At 42.1% G+C, this 17,126-nt stretch overlaps 1 protein-coding gene across 1 annotated transcript in view; it reads left to right on the forward strand.

The window, feature by feature from the left end:
• Window positions 1–1,587: 1,587 nt before the first annotated feature.
• SRFBP1 (serum response factor binding protein 1) overlaps window positions 1,588–17,126 on the forward strand; it is an 84,094-nt gene continuing 68,555 nt past the window's right edge. Inside the window, exon 1 of the mRNA XM_075136835.1 lies at window positions 1,588–1,764. Within this exon, the coding sequence (XP_074992936.1) occupies window positions 1,735–1,764 (30 nt within the window). The 5' untranslated portion in view covers window positions 1,588–1,734. The remainder of the gene's footprint in view (window positions 1,765–17,126) is intronic.

A 17,126-nucleotide genomic window follows, 5' to 3' on the forward strand; every position in this document is an offset into this window, starting at 1 on the left:
ATGAAGGGATGGGTTCAAAGTAGTTTCAGTTGGCTCTTTATTGATCCAAATAAAACCTACTGCTACTAAACTGCTACTAAACAACCAGTACCACTTCCTGAAACATCCTAAATGGAACTCGAAAGTTTTACTTTGAAGGACTAGCCTGGCCTGATCCCACTTGCATGTAAGACTTGATGAAAATTACAGCCAAAGGTGATTTAGCTGCAGTTCACTTACAGGAGATGCCTGAGCACCAGTTAGAAATCAAACATTAAAATATAACAAGATCTAAATGCTAGATCCCGCAGACAAACTGCATTACAGAGACAGCTGACAACAGTTGTATTTGTTTAAATACTGGGACTTCAATGCAGAATAATTCCAGGCACAACAGTGCCATCCAGGGGCCAGCTAACTGCTGGAGAATGTCCAAAGCATTTCCTGAAACTGCTCTTATTCGTGTAAACAAAAAGGTTTTACATTTAAAACAATTTCCCCAAATATTTTCAAATATGATGTCAGTTCTTTTGACTATTGCAACGGATAAACAGTAACGTGAAACAATAACTGATTCATTCTCTAGACATGCTAAGACTTGCTTACATTTAGGCATGGGTTTTGTAAAAGTCCCGTTTCAGTAAAACAGAAAAATAATTGTAAGAATTTAAATCAACAATTCCTTCTAGCACAATAAACTGGAAATAATGAGGAAAAATTCTGATGAAACTTTTCCAAACTTTTCAGCCCGAGATCTTGCACAGTCCAAAACAGATGCTCAGCCCCTCTTCACTACAGCTACTTAAAATGAATTGTGTGTATAAAATTTCACAGAAGTAAACCTTTATATGTCTTAATTTCTGCACAATCCATACTCTGACTTCTGCACAAATGGAAAAAACAATCTGAAAATTTTAAAGCAGTTTGAAAATGGAGGCTGTTTTTGTGTCATAAGGAACGAGGACGAGCAAAGGCTAGAAATACGGCACTGTTCACCACTTATTCATGTAATCTCTTTTTAGGCAAGTTCCATAACGGCAGCAACAAGGCGAGAAAAGCAAGAATCCCGGATTATTTCTAAGATTACAAACTACCCGGAAGGGCAGATGCCTCTTTAGGATTTAGAGGTCTACATCTTTTCATCTTTGATACAGCCAGCTGATGATGCAACGTAGCAGCATGAAATGCAGCGCAACCGTGAGAAGTTTCAGGTTTAACCCCCTGCGAAGCGAGCTCTTTCCGCAGAGCTGCCGCCCCGACGCCCTTCAGGCAGCTCAGGCTGGGGATCCTCTTCCTGCCCACGTCGCTTATCACCCGCGAGAACCAGAAGAAAACCCTCTTCACCCCCATTTCTAAAGGGAACGGGACTCCCGGCTGGCGGGGCAGGAGCGTGCGGGCCCGCCCGGAGGCCCGGACCTGCCCCCCCCGTCCGCCCCGGCGCGGGCGGTGCCAGGGCAGGCCGCGGGGCCTGCTGGGGGGCGGGGGGGCGCCGCGCAGCAAGACGCGCACGCGTCACTCGGAAGTCGCGCGGCTAGGGCGGAGTCGGAGGACCGAGGCCTTCGAGAGGCGGCCTAGAGAGGCTCTACCCATCGAGCTTCAGCCTGGAGCGGGCGTGCCGCGGCACGCGCAGCGCATGCGCGCAGTTTCGCTTCGCGCTGCCCGTACAACGGCGTGGGGAGAGCGCGGAGGGGAGGCGGTGGCGGCGAGGACCGGGCCGGGGGCTGCGGCAGAGCTCTGCGGACAGGGGCCGGCGCCATGGCTCCCGTGCTGAACCTGAACAACGAGGTGAGCCACGCGCCCCCGCGTCCTCTTGGGTGGCCGTCGGAGCAGGCCGGCAGGGGCGGTTGAGGAGGCGTCGGCCGGGCGGGCCCGGCCGGGCAGGGGGAGGCAGCGGCCGTTGGAGATGGCCGGGGCACCGAGAGGGGAGGGAGGTGGCAGAGCTGGGCGGTGGCGAGTCACTCTGCGAACGGGCCCTTCCCAGGGCCGGCGTGGCTGCCTGGAGCAGTGGGGAAGGCCCCGGGGGCGGCCCCGGCCGCGGCCGTCGCCATGTGGCCTGAGGGGGCTCCGCCGTCCTCCTGGTAAACACTGCTCACCGTGCTGGATCTCGGCGAAAGCGCTATGTGATGAAAATAAAGAACTGCCTTGCGAAGATAAGCTACCTTTCGGGGGGTGCTACGCAGTTGTCGACATGTGTGCTTCGATTCAACATCCTGCCATCGAGTGTCACATCATCGTATCGTGTCATGTCTTGTCGTGTTTGTGTTCGCACTGAAGTTTTGCAGGTGATTCTAGCGGACCTACCGAAGTTTTAGCAGCCTGTCTCCTGGATAGCAAAGATAGGATGTTGCCCTATTTTCTTGGAGGTGGAAGGGCTAAGAATGAGAAATTTATGGGTTAGACCTAACTTTTTCCTGTTGTGTAAGAAGTTTGGTGTTTAATATTTCTTTCAGCATTTCTTTCTGCTCTATAGTGTGAAATTAGTTAGGTGTGTTTCACTTGTGATGGGTTTTGACTACGCATTTGCAAATTATTATGTACAATAATTCTGACTCAACTAAACCAGCCTTTTTAAACTGTTGCTGCAACATCTAAAGAGTAGCTGACAATTCTGCTGAGCATGTGTTGTATCAGCGGCTGCAGATGGCATTGTGCACTTCCAGGATTCCTAGATAATTCACAGTATGGTTAAAGGTTACTATTTGTCATCAGCAGAACCAAAATGACAGATTATAAAGCATTCTGTATTACACTTGTATTTAAAGTAAGTTTTATGTTTTAGGCATGTAGTAACTCTGAGAGAGGTTGATTTGCAAGTCAAGAATCTAGTGAGAGGTAGCCTGTTCATCAGAAAAAATGTTGTTTGACATTACATAAAATGTAGATATTTACTTGGTAATTTATTACAAGTTTTTGGTCCTTGCTATTAACAAAGGTAGGGTCAAATGTGAGTGATTTCACATTGAAATACGCCAGTGAATCACCAAAGAAAGAAGAGAGGATTTCATTCATTGTTGAAGCAGGGATTTTCTTGATTGATCACGTTCAGGTAGTGATTCATAGTCTTTCACCAAAGACATGAAAAAAGAAGCGTTCTTTGACTGAGGAATGACCAAACAGTTTTTCAGAAAAAGATAGAATACAATGAGTTTCTGTACAAAAGACTGAAAAATTTCAGTAAGGATGCTGGGGGTGCTGTTCCGTCTTATAATTCAAACGTCGCCCTATCCTAAGAGGAAACTGAAAGTAAGTTCTTAGATTTTCTGGAGATGGGAGCTTGTATCAGAGCTCAGACAAAAAGTAGGCACTCTCTAATAACAGGTCTCTCCAAGACATAAAGTAGGACAAAGACAAATCGCGGATGCCATCACATTAAGAGGCACAGAAGGTCAGGCTGGCCGAGAGTAGGATGGAGACTTAGTGTGTATAGATTAAACAATTTTATAAATTTCTACACCTATGCCTTTTCATAAGCACCACAGCTGTATTAATTACTATGGTAACTAGTCATAAAATCTGAAATAAATATTTTCTTTACCGATACCTGGATATCCTCTGTGTATTACTGAGATGCCCATCTTACAAGATGCCTTGTAAGAACACGTTTTACTGGTAAGAAATATTTATTATTCTCTAATAAAGGTAAAATGGTGGAATTTGAGCATGAATCAAGTAATGATTTTAGAAAGTCTAATGTTTTAAACAACTATTGGATTTTTCTTTTGTATTCTTCCAATTTGCTAAGGGAAAGATTTGCTGTTATTACAAAGCAGCTCTATACTATGCACCTTTGGCATTCCGCAATCAACCAACGCTAGAGATCATACAAATTTCTTCCCCCATTACGCTGTATCAAATTGGCATGACGGTAGTTGTTGCCGAAAGAACTTTGTGACCCTTATATTGCTGATAAACTTGTTTGTCTTAGCTGGATTTACAGTAGTTCCGTGTAAGGCCTTGTAAATTTAGCTGTATTATATTTACGTATTCCAGGTTTTAATTCTGGCAAAGGCGGACTTCTGCTATTAATTAATATCATAAACTATAATGGCCTGCTAAATGATGGAGTCTTAAGAAATTAAGAGGATGATAGGTTTCAAAATTCTTTTTACCAATTCATATTTTGTTTACAGGAAGAACAAATAGTCCAAGACCAGTGTTTCTCAGTAACATAAACTGGCACCTTTCTTAATGTTAATTGACCTTTATTTTCATTACTTCCTGGTATATGTTTGATAGTAGTAACTAACAAAACAAATAGTTATCAATGTCCAAAAACTTCTTTGTTCTGAGTGTCTACAGCATTCCTATAAACTGTATTGGCATAGGTGAAAGTTGCACAGCATCTGCTTTGTACAGGTAAGATATACTTGTTTAGCTTATTTCTGAATAGGAAGAATAATTGTTTACCACTTGAGTAGGTAGCTTCAGTTGAGTCTAATTCAATGGTAGGGGTTGTTCTGATATTGCTGTCCTGGTGAAAACAAAAAAAACCCTCACACTCTTAATGGGAAGCGTAAAAATCAAGCCTTTGGTTCCAGTATTATAATGCAGTAAAGCGTATACATGTTTTGAAATTAAAGGACATTTAATTGGGTGATGATTTAACTTCTTATCACCAAAGAAACTTGAAAGTTGAATATTGTTATTATGAAAATCTAATCCTCCAAGGAAATGAGGGAAATAAAGGACTGTGATGTGTGTCTCCTTTCTGACAGCTTTTGAATTCATTCGCTAATTTTGGAGAATTTGGAAAGGAGTAGAGACCTCAAAAGTGGTTTGGTTTTTTTTTTTCCCCCCTAAATTATCATTTGATTAAAGAAGAGTGCCTCCATGAAGCAACATGCTCCCAACTGTTCTGGTCTAATAGGGAACAAAGAATAAATTTTGTACTGTTTAGGTGACTGTATGAATGGGATCTGAAGTTACTGTACAGTGGTAAGGATCCTGGGTGAAAATAAGAGGGAATTGCAGTTGTTGTGATGAGGTGAAATAAGACATAGAAATATAAGAAATCAGTCATAATTATTCAGCTATTCACAGAATTATTAGTTTAGACATTCTATTCATAATTTTTTTTATTTTTTCATTTAAAGTTGTTTATATCAGTGTAACAGCTTCAGAAACTCACATTATTTCCATGTTAACAAATGGGTATTTTGCCAAAAGTGTATACATGTTCTTTTTCTCTAATTGCATATATACCTAGATAATAACACAAAAAAGCAAGATCTTGGCAGAACCCGCAGTTAGCAAGGTCCAGTAATGTTAAGAAACCATCATTTTCCTGCTGGCAAGTAGCATGGTACAGTTTCAGTGTGACTGCATGACCGAAAAATTAAGATTGAAAAGAGTTAAAAAACACAAATGTCTTTGTAATTCAGACATCCCATTCCTGTATGGGATTATTGCATTTTGATTTCTGTGCCTAAGGAGGAGTTGGGGGGGGGGAGGAAGTAAAGACTGCAGAAGGTTAGAACAAAGTGAAACAGTGAAGACTAGAGTTTTTGAGAAAGAAGGGGAAAATGCAGTATTTCTTACCGTTTTCTACTCATCATGTTCTTTTATACAAAGGAAAACATAACTTGTAGAATGAAAAAGTTCAGTTTTGCAATTATGTATCAACTGCATATGATCATGCTTTTGCAGGGTTTGTCTGTATTATAGAATCTGCCTAATTGTATTCTCATCTTGTGTTTAGTTATATAAGCATGCAGGCTGAAGGAATCTTTTTAAAAAAATATTGCTTTCTTGTCTATGTTTCCTATTTTAAAAAGCTTTCTAAGAATTTTCAGGTGTCTTGTCACAAAATAGCTTCCAAAGTTAAACTTTTCTGGAAACATTTGCTAGATGGCAGCACATAATCATCAACTACCATGGACATGGGCAAGTCTAAAGGGAGATAGATCATGTTTAATGTGAAAAATGATTGTTGTTGATCAGCAGTATACAATAGTATGAAACGGAAGCTTTTGAATGGGAACCAACACAGATTTGTGGTTTTTTTTCAGAACCCGTGCTTCTTAAATTATGTTGTTCTGTTTTTACAGTCATACTCTGCTACCAATATCGTATGATTACAACAAATAAATTTATCTCTGCCCCTCTTTTTTGTTTTTTGGGTTTTTTTTAGTTAAATTCTGTTTACATCTACCTCAAGGAATTAAGCTGTGGAAAGCACATGAAGCGAATGCAAATGATGTCTGTATGAATTGCTTTTAAAACAGATGTTTAAAAATAAGTATCTACATGAGTGCTGTAATGGCTGAAGTTGAATATTAGTAAGCCATCACATTATGTAAAGCAAATTTAAATCTTCTCAGAGTTGAGAGTTGCTTCTGTCCATGGGACATATGAATTGGCCAAACTTGTTTGGGTATGGAAACTTTGGTATCAGCTGAATTTTTCTCTTAAATTTGTATTTAATAATCAGTTGCATGCATCCAAAATAATTTCTCTCTATAAAAACGTTACGGACCTCTTACTGCATTAGAAAAGGTTGAGCTTTGTTTACAAAGCTGTAGTTTTTAGATAATAAAAGCTGATGTCTATGTAATGCTTCTCAACCATGATTGAAGTGTTCTTTTTTTCCCTAAAAAGAAAAAGTGCAGATTTAAAAAATGTTATGTAGGGAGCTTAGTAACGAAGCTCAAGGTGGTGGATTCCATTCAGTAGTGTTTTGGGTCCCAATACTTTGTGTTGTGATACTCGACATGGAGATACTCAGGCCCTTTTACTCTTTAGATTTAGGACTGACATCCTGATCTCTGAGTTATCTGGAGTGCAATTTAGATGAATGGCATGTTCAGAAAGCAATCTGGGCACGTGGCTAAGGATTTAGACTGGTGTACAGCAAAGTCAAAGTTGGATAGTGCGGCTGATAGGAAAAAAATCAGACAAAAAGCCATGGGAGATAACCTTAACTTGTGAAGAAACGCTGACATACAGTCTCTGAAAGTCTGCAACTGCAGTCTGAGTTATATCTGTAATTCTGCGAAACATGCATCTTTTATCACAGTGCAACCAGAATTAAATGTATATTTGGAGATGCTTATATAAAGGCTGGATTGGCCTGGGGTAGCATGGGTGGGTGTCGTATTTGTCATTAGGTGATCAGACACAGCTAAGATAACAAATGTAATAGAAAAACAGTTACTGAATTTGCATTTATGCATGCCTTCACTCACAAATTGCTGAAAGGCCAAGTACATGCTTTTAAAAGTAAATAACTTTTGGTGACTAAAGTTTCTGTATAGCAGTGAAAAAACCATGGTCTAACTGGGATATCAGGTGGAATTATTAAAGAATGTGGAGGGGGGAATTTGAGAGGGTCATGCATTCCTCCTGAAGCTGAAATGACTTGTGTAGCTGGGAACTGCATGATGATTTTTGTGAGGTGCACTAAATGTGGAAAAAACTGCTAGTCCTTAGTGCATTATATATTTCTGTTATTGATACAGTAGGTCCAGCATGCTTGTATAAATGTAAATTTTAAATTGATCTGAAATGAAATTAACTTAAAGTTTTTTTGTCATTGAATGATCACCATTTTTGCAGAGAAACGTTCCATACAAAGTGAGTTTAAGACTTCTCCATGCTATTTATTTGCAGTTACTTAAGATCTTCCTTATTTTCAGCCTTCTTCAGCATTGTGACCGCCACATCACTTGGATGTGATACGCGTCTCTGTGTTTTCATTGACTTAAGATGACAATTTAGACATATAAGTCAAGATTTTGTTTATTAATGATTTTTTTTTCCCCCTACATTTTAGACTATAGAAACTGGGACAGTTTTTAACATTGAAAGGCCTTTCATATAAGGTTTGTTGTGAGGAATTGCTTTACTGATCAGTATGTGGTGTTTCAGACACATGCGATGTGCCCCTGAAGGAGTGTGATTCTCCGACTGTGGTTTCATGGGCAGCTGGACTCACTGCTTCTGAAGCTGGGGCTTCTCACTCTCCTTGTTCCCATTCCAGACACATCGTCCTGCCTCCCTCTTTTGTGAGCAGAATAAATTTTTTGGTAGGGTAGTTTTCTGCTGATTTAAGGTAACAGGCTCTTACAGGGAGTGAGAGCAGCAGGAACTTAGGACTAAGGATGAATGGGAGGGGTGTGGAGGAGGAGTGGAAATGGACTGCCTCCCTTCCACCACAGCAAGCTGTTCACGTGGCTTGTGGGGCTGGTAGAACTGTGCTGTTCTCCATCTCACTTAAGTGTTTATCTTTAGGCAGTGGCATTTCTGTGAAATAAGCATAAAATTTGGGGAGGGTGTTCAACCAGCAAAACCTAAAATAGTCAGGATGATTATATGATATGTGGTTATGTTGTCTGGCAGGTGTTTATGTTACAGAAATTAACTAGTGGTCAAGGCTATAAGGGCAGGAGAACTAGAGGGTCAGAGAGGAAGCCAAAGGAACCCTTATATTTGTCTGATCTTGATAATGTTACAAAATGAGTTCACTGGAGAGTAGGTACAAATCAGCTTGAAAGAAGAATCTTACAATTTCACTGTTACATTTAAATAAGTTCATATTTATTTGGGAAAAATGTGACCAAGAGTATATCAAGGGGAGAAAAATCCTCTGGTCTCTTACCTGTTGCAAAAGAACTCTTAAAAGAAGTTGCAATCCAGCAATAAGTAACGCAAAATGTAGTTTTCAGGAACTGTATTTCCCACAGTAGTCAGAGAAATGAACACTTAGGCGTCTTTCTTGAGTTTTCTGTAAAATTGCTTTTTACTGTCATGAACAAGCTGATGTAAGCATTCAGTTTTTTAGTGTATTATATCCAAATGGCTAGTGTTACCTAAGGTATGTTGTGATATTTTTTACATGCATTCCTGGACCTTCTTTACCAGTGATAGAAAAGAATCCTAGATGGAAACTTTCGAAGTAACAGTGACTGAGTGCTGTAGGCACTACGGTGTTTAAAGCAGTCTGAAATACTGGGCAGCCAGCCCAGCGTAGTGATCCAGGCTTCTCTTTGAAATAAAGTAGCTACCCCCAAAGATCTGTTCTGTGTGCTCTCCCCTGGGCTATGTGGGAATCTAGGAGTTCCTTTAGGGCAATTTAATATTCCTGTGTGCTGACTTTATAGCTGCCTAAAGGGGAAGTGAGGCATGAGGTGAGGTATCTGACCAGTTATCCGGTATTGGACTGAGCTGTGAGATGTTTTACTGCTCATAATTCAAAATATCATGCCTTCTTTCAAGGCATGCCTCTGTCTGATGGGGAAGATGCTGCATTTTTTGTTTAATGGCTTAGTTGTTAAAAAACTTTCCAGTAGTTGAGATAGCTGTTTTATAGGTTCCCTCAGTCTGAGATGAGTTGAATGACGTGATCTTAATGACCAGCAGAGTGCACTAATCACAAATACTAACAAATACTAATGCTGGGCTACTGTCCGGCAAAGAAGGGAGATTTTATGGGGTGAGGGGAGCCTGGTCATGTATTTCACCAGTAGAAGCATTTTCATAGGAAAAGTCCTCGGCAGTGCTCCAAAGGCTGCTTATCCAACAATTAACATAAAATACATGAGCCCCTCAAAGGAAATACTGGAACTCAGAACTCCTTACCCCTGAGGAAATTCTTCTTGCTGGTCTACAGATGAGTTCCCTTTTGCTATTTTGTCTCTGGCTTATGAGCCTTGTTTGTTCCAGCACCTATCCAGCATGCTGACCAAGCCACTCTCTTGAAGTAGAAGCATTTGTCTTAGACTCCCTCACTGAAGGTGGTCTGTAATTTTAGGCTTTTCAGTTATAGTAAGTGCCCCAACATCTAGACTGTTCCTCAGATGGTGGACACCAGTTCTGGTACTGGTATGAGGCAGCTGCCAGTATAAGCTATACCAGAGACTCTGTCTCTTGGGCAACTTAAGTCACCTTTAGGTTCATCTGTGACCACTTCAAAATTATTCTTAAGGTAAAGTGGCTAGCACTTAGATACTTTTGAAAAAGTACAGGTGCCTAGGACGCTCTGTGGTCAAAATTGAAGCTGTGGCTGAATTCTGGCGCTGGCAAGATCTGCGTATCCCTGGCTTACACGTGGTCTTAAATACTTCCTTGAAGCTGGTCATACAGTCTCTTATATGTCACTGAAATCAGTCTGAAGCCTTGGAAAGGCATATAAACAAGTTATGAGAACTGAGAAAAAATAAATTTCTTCACTTCAAAACCAAATAGTTAATCTATTCCATCAGTTTATTTCTCAATATACTAGCAAATCACTGCTTTTTTCTGTAAATTACAAGTCTGTGTAAAGTTAGAAAGCTGACGACTTTCTCTTTAAACTCTTGGCAGCAGTCATTTTAGCTCTATGGAAATGCATGTAAAAATTCTTGCATTACTTGTGTTACTAATAAATAATTCTAAGCACAACAGTTTCTTGAAGGAGAAGAAAATTGTGCTAGATTGGGCTTGAATTCTGCTTAAAACAGTTCAAGTGTTAAATTACTGACATTCTTTTACAGACCATGTAAATGTCCTAAGGAAAAGGTCTTTTGAAAGCTTATGAAATTTCCAAACTTATACTCTGTGAGATAGAATTCTGAGGAATTGTGGCTTTTTTTTTCCTAGGAACTGTTCCAGCAGCTGTTTCTAAAGTTTCTAGAGTTGCCACATCATCAGTTATACTAATATTAACAGCAAATTCTCATCTGCTATTCACACAGATTTTGTTTCAGCAGATTACTGAAGCAATTAAACATGGCAAACTACGCAGTTTTTTGCTTCTGGCAATATTGTATACAGCTGTTATCAAACTACTGTACTTCAGGATAGAAATGAAAAGTTTTCCTCAGCTCAAGTGGTTTATATAAAGTGTGTGTGGTAGGCCACGTAGACTAGTAAGATGCTCTCATAAAACAAAACATCTGTGGTTCCTTGGTGTGGTAGTGTACAATAATGAAAAAAACATGCAAACATGGTCATGGGAAACTTTGTAACTTTTATTTTAAAGGAACTGTGAGATACTTGCAGTACGCAGTATAGTCTTTTATCAGATGTAATTTATGGGTATATATGCATATATAAAATACAATTTTAAAAAATGGTTCTATTACAGTAAATGTGCTTAATTGCTTACTGCTGTCATTGCAGACATCTTTCTTCAACCTTTGCATTGCTGGGCCTGAAGCTTGCTGCCAAATGAAGAAGGAAGCCAGGCTGAAAATGGGTGTAGAAGAGAAGGAGTGGTGGTGGATTTTTTCCTAATAGAATTTGGGGACTATTCTAGAAGGAGAATTTTCCTAATAGAATTTGGGGAGTTCCTAGAAGGAGAATAGTAATCAATTGTGAATTCATTGCGAATTGTCAATTGGTGTGGCAACGGTAAAATTCTTTTCGGTTTGTCTTATGCTGTGGAGGTCAGCAGTGAAGAGCAATTAAGGGAATAGTTTTTTAGTTAGGGTTTTCAGCACAAAAGTGGGCAACTACTGAATTCAGTGGCTTTTTTGATTGTCCTTTAAATCATATAAGAGAAAGGGATTTTAAATTCTTGTACTGATTTTATATGAAAAAAATTACCATTACATTATTTCCGTTGCAAAGATGGGTCACAATGAGATATGTTTATTCATATGTCATTTAATACCAAATGAAGAGTGTGTGTGTATATATATTCAAAACTAACTACTTAGAATGTAAATCAGTTATCATTTTTTTAGTATTGTCGTGGTTTAACCTGGCAGGCAGCCAAATATCACACAGCTGCTCGCTCACTCCCCCCGCCCAGTGGGACAGGGAGAGAATCGGAAGGGTAAGAATGAGAAAAACTCGTGGGTTGAGATAAAGACAGTTTAATAGAACAGAAAAGGGAAAATAATAATGATAATGATAGAATATACAGAATGAGTGATGCACAATGCAGTTGCTCACCACCCGCGCTGACCGATAACCAAGTAGCGATCGCTACTTCCTGGATCACGCCTACCATTTATATACTGAGCATGATGTCACATGGTATGGAATACCCTGTTGGCCAGCTGGGCTAGCTGTCCTGGCTGTGCTCCCTCCCAGCCTCTGCTTGGTAGCATGGAAGCTGTCCTTGACAGGGTACTTAGCAACAACTGAAAACATCAGTGTGTTATCAACGTTCTTCTCATACTGAATCCAAAGCACAGCACTAGGAAGAAATTTAACTCTATCCCAGCCGAAACCAGGACAGTATGGAACTGTTCTGTTCATTTTTATTCTGGTGTATTTTCCGTTCTGTAGTCACCTGATTTAGAGTCTCTGTTTTGTAGTTGTTGTGTTGAGTAAACAGGTCAAAATTTGGTCCAGCAGAGTATCTGTGTAATGGCTTTTGGAGAACTTCCTTTTGAATTACCAGTAAGCTTGATACTGAGATCTCCATGACACCAAAAATAAGCTAGGGGCTCTAACTCACAAATTTAAGTTTGAGTGTACCATCTAGAGATCTGGTTGGATTCATTCAGTTGTGTTGGAAGCTAGTTTATCGTATGCTTAGAATCATAGAATTCTAAAATTATTAAGGTTGGAAAAGATCTCTAAGATCATCGAGTCCAGCTGTCAATCCAACACCACCATGCCCACTAAACCATGTCCCTAAGCACCTCATCTACACGTCTTTTAAACACTTCCAGGGATGGTGACTCAACCACTTCCCTGGGCAGCCTGTTCCAAGGCCTGACCACTCTTTCAGTAAAGAAATTTTTCCTAATGTCCAATCTAAACCTCCCCTGGCACAACTTGAGGCCATTTCCTCTTGTCCCATTGCTAGTTACTTGGGAGAAGAGACCAACACCCACCTCGCTACAACCTCCTTTCAGGTAGTTGTAGAGGGCGATAAGGTCTCCCCTCAGCTTCCTCTTCTCCAGGCTAAACAGTCCCAGTTCCCTCAGCTGCTCCTCATAAGACTTGTGCTCCAGACCCTTCACCAGCTTCATTGCCCTTCTCTGGACACGCCCAGCACCTCAATGTCCTTTGTAGTGAGGGGCCCAAAACTGAACACAGTATTCGAGGTGCAGCCTCACCAGTGCCGAGTACAGGGGCACGATCACTTCCCTGCTCCTGCTGGCCACACTATTTCTGATACAGGCCAGGATGCCATTGGCCGCCTTGGCCACCTGGGCACACTATTGGCTCATGTTCAGCTGGCTCACAGAAGGAGATCAGGTTGGTCAAGCAGGCCTTGCCTTCCATGAACCCGTGCTGGCTGGGCCTGATCCCCTGGTTGTCCCGGACATGGCTTGTGAGCGCCCTCAAGATGAACTGCTCCATAATCTTCCCCGGCACCGAGGTCAGGCTGACCGGCCTGTAGTTCCCCGGATCCTCCTTCCGGCCCTTCTTGTAGATGGGCGTCACTTTGGCAAGCCTCCAGTCGTCCGGGACCTCCCCTGTTAACCAGGACTGCTGGTAAATGATGGAGAGCGGCTTGGCAAGCTCCTCCGCCAGCTCTCTCAGTGGATCCCATCCAGCCCCATAGACTTGTGAGCGTCCAGGTGGTGTAGCAGGTCGTTAACTGCTTCCTCTTGGATTATGGGGGGTTTATCCTGCTCGCCATCCCTGTCTTCCAGCTTAAGGGGCTGAGTACCCTGAGGATAACCACTCTGACTATTAAAGACTGAGGCAAAGAAGGCATTAAGTACCTCAGCCTTCTCCTTGTCCTCAGTGGCAATGTTCCCCCCTGCATCCAATAAAGGATGTAGATTCTCCTTGACTCTCTTTTTGTCATTAATATACTTGTAAAAACATTTTTTGTTGTCTCTCATGACAGTGGCCAGGCTGAGTTCTAGCTGGGCTTTTGCCTTTCTGATTTCCTCTCTGCATGACCTAACGAGATCCCTGTACTCTTCTTGAGTTGCCTGCCCCTTCTTCCAAAGATGGTAAACTCTTTCTTTCCTGAGTCCCAGCCAGAGCTCCCCGTTCAGCCAGGCCGGTCGTCTTCCCCGCCTGTTCTTCTTACGGCACATGGGGACAGCCCACTCCTGCGCCTTTAAGACTTCCTTCTTGAAGAACGTCCAGCCTTCTTGAACCCCTTTGTCCTTCAGGACTGTCTCCCAAGGGACTCTCTCGACCAGTGTCCTGAGCGGGTCAAAGTCCGCCCTCGGAAGTCCATGGTAGCAGTTTTGCTGCCCCCCTCCTTACTTCACCAAGAATGGAGAAGTCTATCATTTCATGGTCGCTAAGCCCAAGCCGGCCTCCGACCACCACATCTCCCACCAGTCCTTCTCTGTTTGTGAACAGCAGTTCAAGTGAGGGACCTCCCCTGGTAGGCTCAGTTACCAGCTGTGCCAGGACATTACCTTCCACACATTCCAGGAACCTCCTCGACTGTTTCTTCTCTGCCGTGTTGTATTTCCAGCAGACGTCCAGAAAGTTGAAGTCCCCCACGAGAACAAGGGCTAGCGATTGTGAGACTTCTGCCAGCCTCTTGTAGAATGCTTCATCTGCCTCTTCATCCTGGTTAGGTGGTCTATTACAGCCTTCCAAATTGTTTAAATTCCTTTTATCTGTGGTCAAGCAAACGTTGGATATAAAGTGTCTCTCAGCAGTTGAATTGGACAACTATCAATTTAAGATGTTAAGCAGCTTGGTAGGGTGAGAAGTTAGATTGCAAGGTGTTTAAAATCGATACAACGTAAAAGAGTTCAGTCTTAAAAATTCATTACCCTGACTAGGAGCCCAAATAAGTAATATTCGAGTAGGAGCAGGAGCTCAGAGTGAGGAGTAAAATGAGAGGGACTTGTTGTTTCCCATTTTTAATGAGTCAAATGTTGGAATTAGGGCTTCTCTTTCTCCTAAAAGATACTGTGTGTTAAATAAGGTGCAAATATAAGTGGTGAATCTGGAATAGCTCTTTGTTTGGAAGCTATTTTAGAAAAAGAGTGCCATCTTACGATTTGGCTTACTCAGTTTCCAAATAACTGTAATAGTGAGAATAAGCCAGTTTCAAATAAAAAAAACTCCAAACATGCTTTAAAATGGCTATAAAATTGTGTTTATTCCTTCATTATTTCTATTCTCTTTTTTCTTCTGCGGTTCAGGAGTTCTTAGCTTGTATCCCTAGATTCTGACTGTGATAATTTCAATAATGAATTAAAACTAGCCAGCAAAATAAAATTGACCAATGTAAAACAAAACTTATTCTTCAGGGTATAACTCTTAGTACTTTTTAAAATAAAAATGGAAATAACATTTGTTTTGTCTTGAAAGAAAGTGTTCACAAGAAAGCCCACCCCTTTTAAAGGAAACAAATTATTTAAAGCTAATGGTAGAGCAGGGCAATGAGATTTTTATATAAGCAATATGTACAGTATATCACTGGGCATGGCTACCAGTAAATGCTGAGTATGGATATTCGAATCTCTAAGTGGTTAGGGGAACATTTTCCATTACATTTGTAGTCATTATGATGTGTCAGGTAGATGGCATCTCAAAATTTTTATTGTGATAATAGGCTATCTTCATTATTTTCAGAATCAGCTATACCCTTGGGATCCACCCAAGGGTACTGAGGGATCTGGTGGAAGTGCTCACCAAGCCACTCTCCATCATTTACCAGCAGTCCTGGCTAACCAGAGAGGTCCCAGCTGACTGGAGGCTTGCCAATGTGATGCCCATCTACAAGAAGGGCCGGAAGGAGGATCTGGGGAGCTACAGACTTGTCAGCCTGACCTTGGTGCCGGGGAAGATCATGGAGCAGATCACCATGAGTGCCATCACACAGCACGTTCAGGACAACCAGGTGATCAGCCCAGTCAGCATGGGCTTATGAAAGGCAGGTCTTGCTTGACTAAGCTGATCTCTTTCTATAACAAGGTGTCCTCGCTTAATGGACAAGGGAAAGGCTGTGGATGTTGTCTACCTGGGCTTTAGTAAAGCCTTTGACACCGTTTCCCACGGCATGCTCCTGGAGAAACTGGCTGCTCATGGCTTGGATGGGCATACTCTTCGCTGGGAAAAAAACTGACTGGATGGCTGGACCCAAAGAGTTGTGGTGAATGGAGTAAAATCCAGTTGGCGGCCAGTCACAAGTGGTGTTCCCCAGGGCTCAGTATTGGAGCCAGTTCTGTTTAATACCTTTATCAACGATCTGGATGAGGGGATCGAGTGCTGCCTCAGTGAGTTTGCAGGTGACACCAAGTTGCGCGGGAGTGTTGATCTGCTCGAGGGTAGGAAGGCTCTGCAGAGGGACCTGGACAGGCTGGATCGATGGGCCGAGGCCAATCGTATGAGGTTCAACAAGGCCAAGTGCCGGGTCCCTGCACTTGTGTCACAACAACCCCATGCAACGCTACAGGCTTGGGGAAGAGTGGCTGGAAAGCTGCCCAGAGGAAAAGGACCTGGGGTGCTGGTTGACAGCTGGCTGAATATGTGCCCAGCATCCTGGCCTGTATCAGAAATAGTGTGGCCAGCAGGACTAGGGAAGTGATTGTGCCCCTGTACTCGGCACTGGTGAGGTCGCGCCTCAAATACTGTGTTCAGTTTTGGGCCCCTCACTACAAGAAGGACATTGAGGTGCTGAGCATGTCCAAAGAAGAGCAACAAAGCTGGTGAAGGGTCTAGAGCACAAGTCTTATGAGGAGCGGCTGAGGGAACTGGGGTTGTTTAGTCTGGAGAAAAGGAGGCTCAGGGGAGACCTTATCGCGCTCTACAACTACCTGACAGGAGGTTGTAGTGAGGTGGGTGTTGGTCTCTTCTCCCAAGTAACTAGCAATGGGGGGGTGTTGGTCTCTTTTCCCAAGTAACTGCCAGGGGAGGTTTAGATTGGACATTAGGAAAAATTTCTTTACTGAAAGAGTGGTCAGGCCTTGGAACAGGCTGCCTAGGGAAGTGGTTGAGTCACCATCCTTGCAGGTATTTAAAAGACAAGTAGACATGGCTCTTAGGGACATGATTTAGTGGTGAAATTGGTGGTGTTAGGTTAATGATGATCTTAAGGGTCTTTTCCAATCTAAATGATTTTATGATTCCTCTCTGCTGTTTTATGAGAGCACATTAGAAAAATTCTGAGATCATATGTAGATATCCTAATGTGGGAAGGGATGAGTGAATAGAGACTGGTTGCATGAGAGGCTGGTAAGAACTGTTTTTAATAGCAACTGGTTCAAAGGAATGAATAAGGGATTTCATCCAGAGGCAAAAATTACCGGGGGACTGCTGCAAAGGAAATGAGTACCATAGGA

The sequence above is a fragment of the Calonectris borealis genome, chromosome Z, assembly GCF_964195595.1.
Source record: "Calonectris borealis chromosome Z, bCalBor7.hap1.2, whole genome shotgun sequence".
Classification (NCBI taxonomy): domain Eukaryota; kingdom Metazoa; phylum Chordata; class Aves; order Procellariiformes; family Procellariidae; genus Calonectris; species Calonectris borealis.